The 15,423-nt window shown below is 36.1% G+C and overlaps 1 protein-coding gene across 6 annotated transcripts; it reads right to left on the bottom strand.

Annotated features, from left to right (window-relative positions):
* Positions 1-629: 629 nt before the first annotated feature.
* LOC106181320 (fatty-acid amide hydrolase 1-like) lies at positions 630-14,223 on the bottom strand. Of its 6 annotated transcripts, XM_086999243.1 has the most exons (18): positions 13,281-14,222; positions 10,538-10,651; positions 8,076-8,132; positions 7,708-7,797; positions 6,846-6,917; positions 5,549-5,610; positions 5,231-5,367; positions 4,868-4,937; positions 4,632-4,669; positions 4,006-4,130; positions 3,617-3,742; positions 3,324-3,421; positions 2,877-2,979; positions 2,577-2,620; positions 2,163-2,202; positions 1,639-1,750; positions 1,338-1,480; positions 630-1,058 (listed from the first exon to the last, which is right to left on the bottom strand). In XM_086999243.1, exons 1-18 carry the CDS (start codon positions 13,491-13,493, stop codon positions 942-944), a joined length of 1,761 nt encoding a protein of 586 aa, XP_086855369.1. In that variant the 5' UTR covers positions 13,494-14,222; the 3' UTR covers positions 630-941. The 6 variants fall into 6 exon arrangements, with proteins under 6 accessions (XP_086855369.1, XP_086855371.1, XP_086855370.1 ...); XM_086999245.1 differs by lacking the exon at positions 3,617-3,742 and having other exon boundaries at positions 13,281-14,223; XM_086999244.1 differs by lacking the exon at positions 6,846-6,917.
* Between the last annotated feature and the right edge of the window lie 1,200 nt (positions 14,224-15,423).

The following is a 15,423-nucleotide window of genomic DNA, read 5'->3' as shown; positions in this document are numbered from 1 at the left end:
GCCACATGAGGCACTGAAATTGAGCATATGCACAACATCTTTGACTGGGTTCCCATCCCTAGATCGATCTAACATGGGTTCCTCACTAAATTGCTTTCACCCCAAGCGGCTTAACATCTGTGATGCCCACTAAAGCTGCTTAACGATAATTAATTACCCCCTATCAGCCTCAGCAGGTGTGACAGACATCTAAGCTAGCCACCCAAGCTAATTGCAATTACGCGAGAATCCCCTCGGATCCAAAGTTAGTACGATAGTCTCTGGGAATGGTCTCTTTCACTGCCAGCCCAGGTACTTTCCCCATGCTTAAATCTCTCAGTGATGAGTGCCAGGCGAGGAGCTAGCAAGAAGCATTTGTGAAGGACTGATATGGATGAGGATGAAACCACATCTCGTTCCATAGGAAGACACTCTCACCACAAGCTCAGCCAAGCGGGCAGTGTAAACACGTTATCAACAACCTCTTAAAATTTCAGAAGCTACATAATAAGTACTAGTCTTTTGATCATCAGAAAGCATGTATTATGATTCTTGTTTGAATCCACAAAACAAATTACAAAACTCATGTTTTTGGTAAGGGTAATTTCTTATAAACATATATATATATATATATATATATATATATATATAATCAATTTTGACACCTTTCTTTCACATAGGAAATTAATTTTCACATTGAAATTAATTTTTAGAGAAACATCCTTAAAACCACTGTAAGCAATTACATTCTAGAAGCACCCCTTGAGAGTAAAACTGCAAGTGCCTCAAATTATCGCAACAGATGAATTTCACGTTCTCAGTCTCTCTCTCTCAAATTTCAATGTTTGTCAGCAAAGATTATGATCATTGTTTGGTCACTCGTAATGAATAATCTGGGTCTTTTCCCACTTGGATTGCTGCAGCAGATGTTTTCTATAATATTACCGAAAACACCTGACTGATTAATCTTTTTTCAGTCCATTTTCTACATCCCTCATAACTCTCAAGCACAACTCTTCATGCCAAGGCTTTGTAACACACTGCACTCCAACAGGAAGGCCAATGGCATCAACACAACCCTACAAAGACCAAAACATCAGTTTGGATGACATGGGAAAAGTGACAGATATCAGGCCTTGTAAACAGATTAGGCATTTACTAACACTACAAACATTATGTGAATGATGATGTAAGAAATGTTAACAATTACGTGTGTGTGTGTGTGTGTGTGTGTGTGTGTGTGTGTGTGAGATTTCAGACAAATGTGTAAGGTCACAAGAAATATCAGCCAATTTGAATGGAAAGATACATTTTACGTTAGATATATTTTACGTTAACTATCAACTAATGGTATTTACCATTTTCATGTTTTTCATCCAAAGAACATCATGACTGTAGTAAGACTTGAGATTTTGGTCATCCTCTGCTGTCACTGTGGTCACTGGCACCACACCAGCTGGAAAGTCTGCTAAATTGTAATATGCTGTGTAGCTTAGAGCACCTGAATGAAAGGATTAACATCATTACATTTACTTAACAAGACATTAAAAAAAGTATGGTGGCTATATATGATGTAATGCTCGTAATCACAAGTAGTAGTATATATTGTTTGCAGCTAGGACAAATAAGTTTTATTCATCCAAGATTTTACATCCATACCGAGGCACTTTGCTGGGTAGCCATTCAGTACAGCCACACAAGGAGCAACTGGGCATACAACAGCATCTAGACCAAGCCTCTCCCAATCCTGCAGAATCTTCAACTGCCACTCCTACAGCCAAGTTAAAATAATTTAAGGTTATGTCAATGATTGGCCTTAAAAGGCAAAAATTGTTAGGAACTTCTATATGTGTATCTGATGAAGAAGCAAACAACTATTTAGGTCTCTGGAGAATTCTAAATATGAGGTTCTATTCCCAAAACTATCACATTATGTGAGATTTGATGCAAATCACTCTGAGGGATTTTGGCAGGCAGAAAATGTTGAAAACATGTCCAACCATATTTAACAATTTCATTTATACTTTGTCAAAAACAAAAACTCTGTCTCTCTTTCTCCCTCTCTCTCTGCGCATGCATGTGTGTGTGTGTGTGTGTGTGTGTGTGTGTGTGTGTGTATGTGCGAGCATTTCATTCATTCATGGACCAGATTAAATTTCAGAAAAATTCACTGCCTGTTTTACCTGGATGTCACATTTTTTCTCATTCATGTCTTTGATCGACCTGCAATGACAAACATATCATTTTCAAAAAGTATGTGTTCATTGATCAAAGTAATTAATATACCAGTAAACACACACACACACATATACCTGTATATGGGTATGTTCTATATACACCACAATGGCGTTTGTTCCATGAGCCAGGATAACATTTTGATTAAAAAAAAAGAAGGGAAGAGCACATACTCCTCCCTTTTAATATGCCTATGCAAAAATAAACATTTTTTTATAAATATATCATTATCTATCATGAAGGAATGAATAACTGATGTCATCAAATGTATCTGTTTTCCTCAATAACAAATATATTACCTTTTATTATGGAAGAGAAAAATGTGTAAGCAGACACTATATCACTCTCCTTACATTCCATACCTGAATCCATTTAGACATAAAATCATTCTGCTCAGAAGTGGCATCTGAAAAATGAGATGTGATATATGTAACCACTAAATGTAAAACAATGACCAATAAGGGGAGTGTTGGCAGCAAAGCTCTTTATAGCAAGATTGTTCACAAGCATTTTACACAATAGTAAAAATTAAAGCACTTGTTTTAAACAGTTAAGTTCACAAAGTAACAGTGGCATTATTGTCTATTCACAAAACTGATAAACACTAACTTCAAATAATTTACTAGTATAAATGAAGTGAGTGAAATGTAATAAACACTTGCCATGGGTTTCAGTAGTATTGCCAGTGTAGTACGTAAGATCTTTGGTAGTTTTAGCACTGAAACTTGGCCTTTAATGGTAGGGTCAAATATGGGTTCATCTTCTCTGAACAGAAATAATCAGATATGTTTACAATGTGACCAATTAAGAAACATTATTAAGACTGAATTTTATCTAATTACCAAACTGACAAAATATTCTGATATGACATATTATATGTCTTTTACTGTTTGTAACACACTAAACAATACAGGCAGATCCAGTGAGAAGTGGGTGTCTAAATGAGAGGGTTTTTTAAATGGCAAATCAATCCCCCCCCCCCCCCAATTCCTTCAATTTCTGGATACTGTATGAGGAGTGACATGCATCTATTACATGTACCCTCTACGTGGTAGAGGTTAGATACAAATTTATCTATATGTTTGTTATTCAACTGAAAGGGCTCCTACAGAGATTTTAGAAGTTCCTGACCCCCATCAGCCATGCAAAATCTCATATAGTAGTCCAAGTACATCTCCTGTGCTCTGGTTGGACTGTATGGAACCACCTGCCACATGGAAATAAACAATTGCTGAATGTTGAGTACATGTACATAATTAAATTATTTCTATGGCAAACTTAAGAATAAATGCCTAATTCTACAAAGAAGTTTTAGTTTACAGTTAAAAATGATAATGCCATCTCCAACCTTCAAACTCTAATGCTTTTATGTAAAAAAAATTTGAACTATTTTTTCTGTAACCTCATGTCCCTGACTCTTTAATGTGGCAACTGCCAATTCAACAGCTCTGTTGCATGCTGGGATTGGCACTGACCAGTCATCCTCCAAGTAGAAGCCTATCTTCAGTGGACGGTTACTTTCGTATTCCTAATCTCGAAAGTAAAAATAAGAGATTTTTCTTGGCCAGATTAAGATTTATTCAGTCTTTGAAACTCCAAATTTCCCAAAACAGGCTACTTATTTACTCTATAAATATATATATATGGACCTTGAAATATAGACCCTATCAGAAGTTGGTCCTAAATATAACCAAAACATTTCCAATATCTTGCTGTCACATTGGCAGCCCTCGAAACTCAATATTACTCCATATCAAACCTCTCTTTACTTATACAATAAGCTGTCATTACCTCTGTATTAAAAGTTAATGGTGGGGTCATTGGATCCAGTTCAAACATATAGGGTACTAGCAAGGCTTTCATCATGGTTGCCATGCTATCCACATCTCTGCCCATCGGTCCCATGGATGCAGCCACTGTGAAAAGTTTAAACACACTTTATTCAATAAATCATGGAAGAAACCAGTGTGAAAAGTTTAACTTCACTCTGCTAACCAAAAGCCATTTTGAACATTTAAATTGTTTTTCAAAATATGAAAGATGTAGACAATTTCTAACACCAAAAAACAGGTATGAATTATTGCTGTAACTAAATTTCCATTAGTTAACTTGACATATTAGTGAAATTTAATTCATTTAAAACACTTTTTATCTTTAAAATCTTATTTTGTTTCAACAATTCTGATTTTATGTTAAATGTATCAATCTCCATTGTTGGAGATGCAGCTCCACATAGTGTGATAATTGAGCTTGGTTGTGTTAGATGCACCTGGGTATGGTTGTGATAGTACATGCACCTACTGCCCCCCCCCCCCCCCCCCACCACCACCACCACCACCCCAATGGATCTGCTTTTTTTTCAATGTCATTACTGTATGTTGAATTTTATGTTATGTAAGCAAAATGTTTTTACATACACAAATTTTCTCCTTTGAACATATGAAGTCCCTTTTTACTGAAAATATGAAAGCATGTGCAAAAATGTATATCACATAAACACTGTGGCAAGTTAAATATATTGTTGAATAAAGGTTGACACAAAATTGTTTGTAGCTAACAAAATCCGTATTAAACACCATTTTAACAGCATTGTAAAAATGAAATTTCTGCTCAGATATAACACTCTTTGACAGATATTCTATTACAAAAATACCTTATTCTACCCACAGTTGGCTTTATCCCACATATTCCACAGAAGTGAGCTGGAATTCTGATGCTTCCACCTGAAAATTATATGAAATTTTTGTAGCAATTGTATATTTAAGTGTGAGATAATATGTACACTGTCACCCGAGCGGTACACCAGTAGTCAAATGCAGTCATTTTTCCTTAATCAAAAATGGCTAAATATTCAGAAAATCTTTTTTCATCTACATAGAGTTTCTTTAAAAAATGAAACTATACTCTGTTTGAATGGTGATCATATTGGTATTTACTATTAATAAGGCAGCTGTACTAAGTTTTTGAACAGATTTGTATTACAGATATTCCAGCTAGCCTAGTAAAGATTCATTACCAATATCACTTCCCATCCCAACAATAGAGCTCCCAGCTGCAATGGCTGCTGCTTCACCTCCTGATGATCCGCCTGGAGTCCGCTGTTTTGACCAAGGGTTTGGAGTTCGTCCAAATATTGGATTTGAGCAGTCAAAGCTAATAAACAACCATAAGGATAAACTTCTACACATAACATGAGCCAAATAGCCAGTACCATAGAATAGCAGTGATTGTAACGTATGTAAATAGATACAAATAGATTAAGTAATGACACCTTGGAGAACTGAATTAAAACTTGGAAAGTGTACTAATTTCATCAAAATGTGTTTTCACTTACTGTAAGTTGGTTTGGGGGATATTTGTCTTCATAAAGGGAATTGCACCCTGGTACTTGAGGACCTGGAATTAGCAAAATTAGATTTAATTAAATAATTAGATAAAAATTTAACAAAGCAATAAAACCTTTAGAATTTCACGTAATATTTTTATCTGCATTTTAAGTCATAGTCAATTACGCTTTTCATTTAAAGAAAAATAAAATCAGTGAGATTTGGTTATTTTGGTTCGCGCTGTTCTCAGTAAATAATACATCCCAGGTCTCAACATTAACTTTTTCACTCAGTTGCTACTGAACACAAGCAGGCCCGGTAGGTTGGTTGCTGTACCAGTTTTTTTTTTTTAATTGCTTGGGAGGGGAGGGGGAAGGGGGGGGGGGGGCTTACCAAGCATTCAATGAAACATTTCTTATTTTCTAACTGCTATTCCAGATTCAAAAATAATTCCAAATAAAAGGTTATGCAAGTTTCACTGCTGTTTTTACAAAAAGAGATTATAGAAACCATAACACACTGTACATAAATATTTAAAAGCTATCTTAAAATTAACACAAACAAGACCGATCCAAATATCTGTGGGAATGGTCCCTTAATGTTACGTCCGACACCCAGTGTCAAAACTTATCTGATTTTACATAATAAAGCAGGTCCCTTAAAAATATATGCTTGCCTATAGTGCAGGAGCTAGGTCATGAGTATGACTCCAATGGCCGGGTCATGCAAAAGATTCTAATACATATGGTGCCTGTTGTCTCCTCACTATGCACCCAGGAGGATAAAGCAGGGAGTAAAGACCTGGTCATATGGTAGTGCTGGTTTTTTGTAAATGATAATTCCAAGTGGCACTGCTTAGATTATATGCTCCCCAATGAGGTAAGAATGATTGAGGATTGACAGGCTCCATAATTAACAACGTTAAAGCCAAGCATGAATTGCAAAAAAAGCCAGGAATTATCAGACTTAATACTACATTGTGCAACCCAACTGAGCCGCAACATGTATGAACATAGACTGGGTTCCCATGCTTAGATCAATCCAGCTGGATCGACCTAACTCCCTGGGGGTTCACGCTAAATTGTTGTCAGCTCAAGAGGCTTAAATGTCTGTCACGCCTACCGAATCAGCTAGGGGTAAAGATAATTACTACTAACAGTTTTACTAGGCGTGACAGACGTTTAAGCTGGTTAGTTTGATAGCAATTTAGTGAGACTCCCCAGGGAGATAGATCGATCCAAATATCTGTGGGAATAGTCCCATAGATAAGTATCTTTGACAGTCATCACTGTATAGAAATGGTACCTTGACAACCACACAATCTTCTGCCCATGGGCTGTCAACATATCTGGCCATGCCAAGGGTGGTGTCATAGCCCTACATAAAATTTATAGAATGTTATATGGTAAAATGCACATTTTATACAAGAAGGTAGAACAGTTTGTAGTTAAACTATCTACTTCTTAGTAACTTTTAAGTGATATCATATTTATTAACCTCTTCAAATCAAATGCCATGAAAAGCATTTTTGAAGTGAATCCAGGGGCAGATCCAAGTTTATTTGAAGGGGGGGGACTGCGGATGCAAAGCAGACCCCCCCCCCCCCCCCCCCCCCCCCCCCCCCTTGGTGAAGGTACCCGAAATATTCTATTTTAGAGGGCAAACAGTGCCATTTGGTACGGTTTAGAACTAAGATTCAGCTAGTCAAAATTCAACTAGTCAGAAATCGAAGGGGGTTTCAGGATCCCCTTCCCCCCCCCCTAAATCTGCCACTGTGAAACTATCATGAAAATTAAATTTTTACTGAATCAAAATATGTAAAACCACTTTTCAAATCTCTATAATTAATAGTATAATTAAATTAATATTAATATCAAAATAATATTAAATATAATTCAAAGTGGCAGATTAAGGGGGTGTCAGGGGGGTCCTGAAACCCCCCTATTTCTGAAAAAAATCACACCAATGGTTCCCTCTTGAAATTAGAGTTTTGACTAGCTAAATCAAAGTTCTCAATCTTAAAAATACTGCACCGTTCACCCTCTTAAATACCAACGTTTTGGGCTCGCACCCTACGTCAAGGGTGAGGGAGGGTTGGCTTCGCATCCACAGACCCCCCCCCCCTTCAAATAATCCTGGATCCACCCCTGTGAAGTAAGACATATACCTTCACAGTAAAGAAATCTTTTAAAGAAACAGGCACTCCATGTAACATCCCTTTTGGTTTGTCAGTTTCATCTAGGGCTAATGCTGCATCCTGTATAAAATGGAAAAAAAAACATTGTCAAAAACATGGCATTGATTTTAATCTGAAAGACTTAAATTTTTTTTTAACAAACTGGTAAGATCTAGGTCTGATGAAGATCTAAAATTGATGCATTGGAAATTGCAATAAACTAAATTAACAAACCAAATCATGGTTTCTCTTTTGAATCCAATTGTTATCAAAGGAATTACATGAAGTTCCTTGTTCTGTCACATTTGTAACATCCTCCTTAAATGCCAATTGAATGATATAAATATGTACTAGCATACCTCAGCTTCTTTCAAAAATGTTGTGATGAAATTATACTGCTCATTTTGTTCTATTGCCTATAATAGAAGGGGTAATAATGCAAATTGTCAGTAGTTTAATTCTGTTAATGTCATAGTAAATATTATACAACATTGGTCAAAAAGGTTGTCCCACCCCCATTTCCATGTACTTTTATTTACAAATGATCACCTCACAGCTGTAAATTGTTAGAAATAGTGTTTTTTATCACAGATACCATGTCTAACATGATTAATGGTTAAAAAAATACAAAATAGTGGTGAAAATATACACATTTTATACCATTAAGTAAAATAAATTTATAAGAGATACACCCTCAAATCCACTGTTTCACTGTGACTTTTACAGATGTAAAGAAATGTCTATTAAATTGAAAAGAGGCCATCAAATGTCACCAAATTCACACACAATTAGCATTAGGGTGTGCTCGTTAACAATCACGTGCCTAACAGCGTGTGCGTCTACCGCGTACTGCAATTATCTCCTGTAGACGGCGCGACAAGCCTTCAACACGAAAAATAATTCTGTTATGTGGGTTATTGTTCCATTCATCCTAAAGAGCGTGGCGGAATTGATCAAGATTATTTGGGAATTGGTTCTCCTCTGCAATGCACATTCTAATTCATGCCACAGGTGCTCAGTAGGATTAATATCAGGGCTCAAAGACGGTTGTCCCATCCTCAGAGCCCTGTGTTTCTGCAACAAATCGCTTGCCAGGCGAGAGCTGTGAGCAAGTACGTTGTCACAATGAAGCCAGTAGCATCCCTGAAGTCACCTCTTGCAAATGGAGTGAGATTTCTGTTAAGAATGTTACATTAAAATGCCCCTGTTACGTTTTGTTCCAAAAGGAACAATGTACGTACTAATACCATGGGCTTGGAATGTTCTCCAAATATGGACTTATCTAACACCTCAGGCGATATTATCCTACACACACCCTTCCAAGAGGCATTGTCTATGGACCCTCTATGACCATCAATGGGATACAAGAAATAATTTGATTCTGCATCAAGCCCGACTTCCTTCCAGTGATGGATGGCCAGGTTCAGGTGCCTGTGAGATCACTAAACATAGCATTCTCAGCTGATATCTCATTCCATCTTCAAGAACTGACTTTGGGGTCAACCCCAGGCTTTATCATGACTGCACACTTGCTCACACCTCTTGCCTGGCAAGTGTTTGCTGAAGAAACACAATGCTCTAAGGATGGAACCACCATCTTTGAGCCCGGATATTAAACTTACTAATCAACTGTGACATGAATTGGAGTGTGCAATGCAAAGGAGAACCAACCCCATAAAAACGTAGACAAACTCCCCCAACTTGTTTAAGAAGAATGGGACAATATCCCACAAAACAGAATTGTTACCCGTGTTGAAGGCTTGTCGCGCCGTCTACAGGAGATAATTGCAGTATGCGGTAGATGCACACGCTGTTAGGCACGTGATCGTTAACGAGCACACCCTAATGCTAATATTGTGTGTGAATTTGGTGAAATTTGATGGCGTCTTTTCAATTTAATAGACATTTCTTTACATCTGTAGAAGTCACAGTGAAACAGTAGATTTGAGGGGGTACCTCTTATAAATTTTACTAAATGGTATAAAATGTGTATATTTTCACCACTATTTTGTATTTTTTTAAAACCATTAATTGTGTTAGACACGGTATCTGTAATAAAAAGCACTATTTCTAACAATTTACAGCTGTGAGTTGATCATTTGTAAATAAAAGTACATGGAAGTGGGGGTGGGACAACCTTTTTGACCAATGTTGTATATGATACAATGGGCTGATCTAACTGAGATTGCATAAGGTTGGGTATCATCCTGATCAGCTTCGACTTTACGTAATACCAGGTTTCTCCAGTCGATCACAATAGAAGTTGAAGATAGAAGTTAAATACGTCCAAGGTTTGGTGTCTACCTATACGCTAGTAAACACATATAGACAAAATAACTCATGTTAAGTTTTTAATTATAACATAACAATAAATTTAGGCACACAGCATGTACCACAATTGTCGTGTCTCAAAGACTTGTAGCACAGATCTCCCCCCCCCCCAAAAAAAAAAAGTAATTTTCTCCCCAAAAAACACAGTTCTTTTCTCAAAAGCGCAGTCACTAACATAGCTTTATACTGGCACTACATGCAGTGACATTATTTATTCAAATTAACAGTAACTCAACATTGCTTTAATAAATTAGAGGTCACCTTACCATCTCCACATCCTACTAGGAAGTGTCTAATTCAACTGGCTTCAAAAATCCAAAGGCAATAAAATACAGCAAATAAGACCATGTCTGTACCAATAAGGAAGTATTCAAAAATACATTACAAACATGTAAGGGGTACCTGACACAACATAAGGGTCCCTGACAATAGGAGCGTAAAACGATTCCGAATTATGTCAAATACGATAATAGCATACTCCATCACACACCTTTGATTGATATGCATTTAACACATCCACTGCTTTTAGGCGACCGTTCTTCAAACTGGCGACAAGCTCTGATAATGATAACTCAGTAATTGAATCTACCTGCTCTGGGGAAAACTATGAAAATAAAATAAAAAATTGAAATATAGATTATGTGTCAGATCAAAAGACTTAAAATGAAAATTAAGTCAAATAATTGGAGTGAAACCTAGCTCCATATAACGTACTTATTCATTGCATTTTAATTATCTGATCAATTATTTTTATTATATTGCTTTATAAGAAGTAAAAAAAATATGTTAGATTTCTGCTTCTAATTTATATCTTCATAATTAACAATCACGTGCCTAACAGCGTGTGCGTCTACCGCGTACTGCAATTATCTCCTGTAGACGGCGCAACAAGCCTTCAACACGAAAAATAATTCTGTTATGTGGGATATTGTTCCATTCATCCTAAAGAGCGTGGCGGAATTGATCAAGATTATTTGGGAATTGGTTCTCCTCTGCAATGCACATTCTAATTCATGCCACAGGTGCTCAGTAGGATTAATATCAGGGCTCAAAGACGGTTGTCCCATCCTCAGAGCCCTGTGTTTCTGCAACAAATCGCTTGCCAGGCGAGAGCTGTGAGCAAGTACGTTGTCACAATGAAGCCAGTAGCATCCCTGAAGTCACCTCTTGCAAATGGAGTGAGATTTCTGTTAAGAATGTTACATTAAAATGCCCCTGTTACGTTTTGTTCCAAAAGGAACAATGTACGTACTAATACCATGGGCTTGGAATGTTCTCCAAATATGGACTTATCTAACACCTCAGGCGATATTATCCTACACACACCCTTCCAAGAGGCATTGTCTATGGACCCTCTATGACCATCAGTGGGATACAAGAAATAATTTGATTCTGCATCAAGCCCGACTTCCTTCCAGTGATGGATGGCCAGGTTCAGGTGCCTGTGAGATCACTAAACATAGCATTCTCAGCTGATATCTCATTCCATCTTCAAGAACTGACTTTGGGGTCAACTCCAGGCTTTATCATGACTGCACACTTGCTCACACCTCTCGCCTGGCAAGTGTTTGCTGAAGAAACACAATGCTCTAAGGATGGAACCACCATCTTTGAGCCCGGATATTAAACTTACTAATCAACTGTGACATGAATTGGAGTGTGCAATGCAAAGGAGAACCAACCCCATAAAAACATAGACAAACTCCCCCAACTTGTTTAAGAAGAATGGGACAATATCCCACAAAACAGAATTGTTACCCGTGTTGAAGGCTTGTCGCGCCGTCTACAGGAGATAATTGCAGTATGCGGTAGATGCACACGCTGTTAGGCACGTGATCGTTAACGAGCACACCCTAATGCTAATATTGTGTGTGAATTTGGTAAAATTTGATGGCGCTCTTTTCAATTTAATAGACATTTCTTTACATCTGTAGAAGTCACAGTGAAACAGTAGATTTGAGGGGGTACCTCTTATAAATTTTACTAAATGGTATAAAATGTGTATATTTTCACCACTATTTTGTATTTTTTTAAAACCATTAATTGTGTTAGACACGGTATCTGTAATAAAAAGCACTATTTCTAACAATTTACAGCTGTGAGTTGATCATTTGTAAATAAAAGTACATGGAAGTGGGGGTGGGACAACCTTTTTGACCAATGTTGTATATGATACAATGGGCTGATCTAACTGAGATTGCATAAGGTTGGGTATCATCCTGATCAGCTTCGACTTTACGTAATACCAGGTTTCTCCAGTCGATCACAATAGAAGTTGAAGATAGAAGTTAAATACGTCCAAGGTTTGGTGTCTACCTATACGCTAGTAAACACATATAGACAAAATAACTCATGTTAAGTTTTTAATTATAACATAACAATAAATTTAGGCACACAGCATGTACCACAATTGTCGTGTCTCAAAGACTTGTAGCACAGATCTCCCCCCCCCCCCCAAAAAAAAAAGTAATTTTCTCCCCAAAAAACACAGTTCTTTTCTCAAAAGCGCAGTCACTAACATAGCTTTATACTGGCACTACATGCAGTGACATTATTTATTCAAATTAACAGTAACTCAACATTGCTTTAATAAATTAGAGGTCACCTTACCATCTCCACATCCTACTAGGAAGTGTCTAATTCAACTGGCTTCAAAAATCCAAAGGCAATAAAATACAGCAAATAAGACCATGTCTGTACCAATAAGGAAGTATTCAAAAATACATTACAAACATGTAAGGGGTACCTGACACAACATAAGGGTCCCTGACAATAGGAGCGTAAAACGATTCCGAATTATGTCAAATACGATAATAGCATACTCCATCACACACCTTTGATTGATATGCATTTAACACATCCACTGCTTTTAGGCGACCGTTCTTCAAACTGGCGACAAGCTCTGATAATGATAACTCAGTAATTGAATATACCTGCTCTGGGGAAAACTATGAAAATAAAATAAAAAATTGAAATATAGATTATGTGTCAGATCAAAAGACTTAAAATGAAAATTAAGTCAAATAATTGGAGTGAAACCTAGCTCCATATAACGTACTTATTCATTGCATTTTAATTATCTGATCAATTATTTTTATTATATTGCTTTATAAGAAGTAAAAAAAATATGTTAGATTTCTGCTTCTAATTTATATCTTCATAATTAAATTATGTATCTCACTTTATCAACAAATAATTGATGAAAAAAATCAAGAATTGAAATATATGCCTACTTTTTTCTCCGTTATTCTTTCAGCTACTGTTGATATAGTTTTCTTATATTTGACACATTGCTTCTCCACTTTGTATCGATTGCTTCTCACTCTTTTTCTCCTGGCATTGCTTTTTATAAAAAAGACTGTTGCCACGGCAATCACTGTTGAACCAATGAGAAGTGCTGAGTGACTACTACCAAACATAAAATCTAAAAGAACATCGCGCCACATCTTTGCAACTTTTGTGTCAGGCTACTAGTACCTACATGTCTATATATTTATTTGAAATTGCAGTCTCATCCATACACTATCATGCTATCAAATGAGATAACAGCTATCTTCAAATTATCTGCATTCAAACTGCTAAGCAGACAACCTGTCACCAGTAACCCATATTTTTTTTGTTTGGTTAATAATTTTCGGTTTTAAATTTGATTTACATATCTAATTAGACATTGGCTAATGCCCCATCCACACTGTTCGAGTACGGGCGGGGTGACCATGAATGGGGTATGCCAAAAATCTCCTGTACTGTAGATCGCTGTATTTTATGAATGTATCTGCACCAGAAGGATAAATTTCCCAATTCAGATAAACAATTAATAAAAGAATCAATAGATTTTCAAGACAACCAATGTCTTCAAGATGTTAAGATTAGGTAAATAAGTAGTAACAAAAGGAATTTAAATGTAAATTAAGGGACTGAGAAAAAATGCATATACACAAATATAATTAGAACTACAAACTATTTGAACTTCCTGATAAAGTGAGCAGTAAAGTCATGTTGATGTTTCTCCGGGATACAGCTTCACTAAAATCTTTTCAACCCTATCAAACCTTGATTGAACTTCTGGCATAATGTACAAGTATATATTACAGTGCATATGGCATTAAAAATTTCTGTGGGCAGATTTGCAATTGATTATAAATATAACTCAATGAAACTGTAGCATTGAACGAATTAATACTTTCTAGACCTTTTCAAAATGTTTTCCCACAATAACAGCTTCAGACTATCTATTCTTTAAAGCTGCATGTTTTCAACTTTATTAATTGAGTTAATTTAAGTTGCTTAATGGTATCTGATTATACTGAAAGTGATAGTTGCTAACATTCCTGTACACATGTATAAAGGTAGAAGTGGTTTGAATTTTTCAGTTGCGTTTTCATTACCCAAGTGCCCCAATTTACACAATTAAATTAGAAAAATAATTTCAAGCGCACTCCCGTATCCTAGCTGCTGGTATCCCTAACAATAAAAAGAAAGATTTGTTTGGAGGCTGAAAAACAATGCAGAAGAGCAAAAAAATTACACATGAATGTATGTTTCAAATGTTTTCAAAAGTAAACTTAGAAGAGCAGAAAAATGCTATACAAAAACACTAAATAATAGCTCTGATAAAATACGAAGAATGGGGCTCTATGGTGGAAACTAATGATTTATTATGTTAATAGAAAATGTCTGACCATCATAATTGCAAATATGTATAATGACTGCATATCTAAATTTTTACTAAATGGTTAATTATTGGAATACTTCCCGTACAGAATAAGAGTGTGACAAGGTAAAAACCTATCCCCTTTTTTATTTTAAGCATTAGAAGTGACATCGAATTTTTTTAATGCAAAGACATGTTACAGGCTTATCAAATGAATCGGATGACATCAAATCTGAGCTACAAACATTTATGAAAATAATGATTATACTGTATGCAGATGATACTATTCTCCTTGAGGACTCAAAAGAAAATTTGCAATATGAACTTAACTGCTTTTCAACCTCAGATGTATAAGATAGTAATAATGATGATTTTTAAGCATTTTTTTCAAGCATTTAGGAGATTTTTTTTCAAGAACAGGCTCTTTCACAGAAACCAAAGGTATTCAGCAAAGAAAGCAATAAAAGCAATTGTATTCAGCATTTTAAGAAAGCAAAGCATCTTAACTTTGGTGAAAAAAAAGAGGTTTACGTTTTGTGATAGTCCATGCAAATATATGCTAATACGTCGCCTATTTTTTTTTTTTTTTTTAACTGCAAGTGACACAATTTCTTGAAACGAATGAATTTCATGTCCTCAGTCTCTCTCTCAAATTTCAATTTTTGTCAGCAAAGATTATGATTGTTTGGTCCCTCATAATGAATAATCCCAGATCTGGGTCT

Source organism: Lingula anatina, chromosome 1 (assembly GCF_051362555.1).
Source record: "Lingula anatina isolate TDL-2025a chromosome 1, LinAna3.0, whole genome shotgun sequence".
In the NCBI taxonomy this organism is placed as follows: Eukaryota; Metazoa; Brachiopoda; class Lingulata; order Lingulida; family Lingulidae; genus Lingula; species Lingula anatina.
Note: the sequence above shows the minus strand (reverse complement) of the source record. Positions and strands in the feature narration are given on the sequence as shown.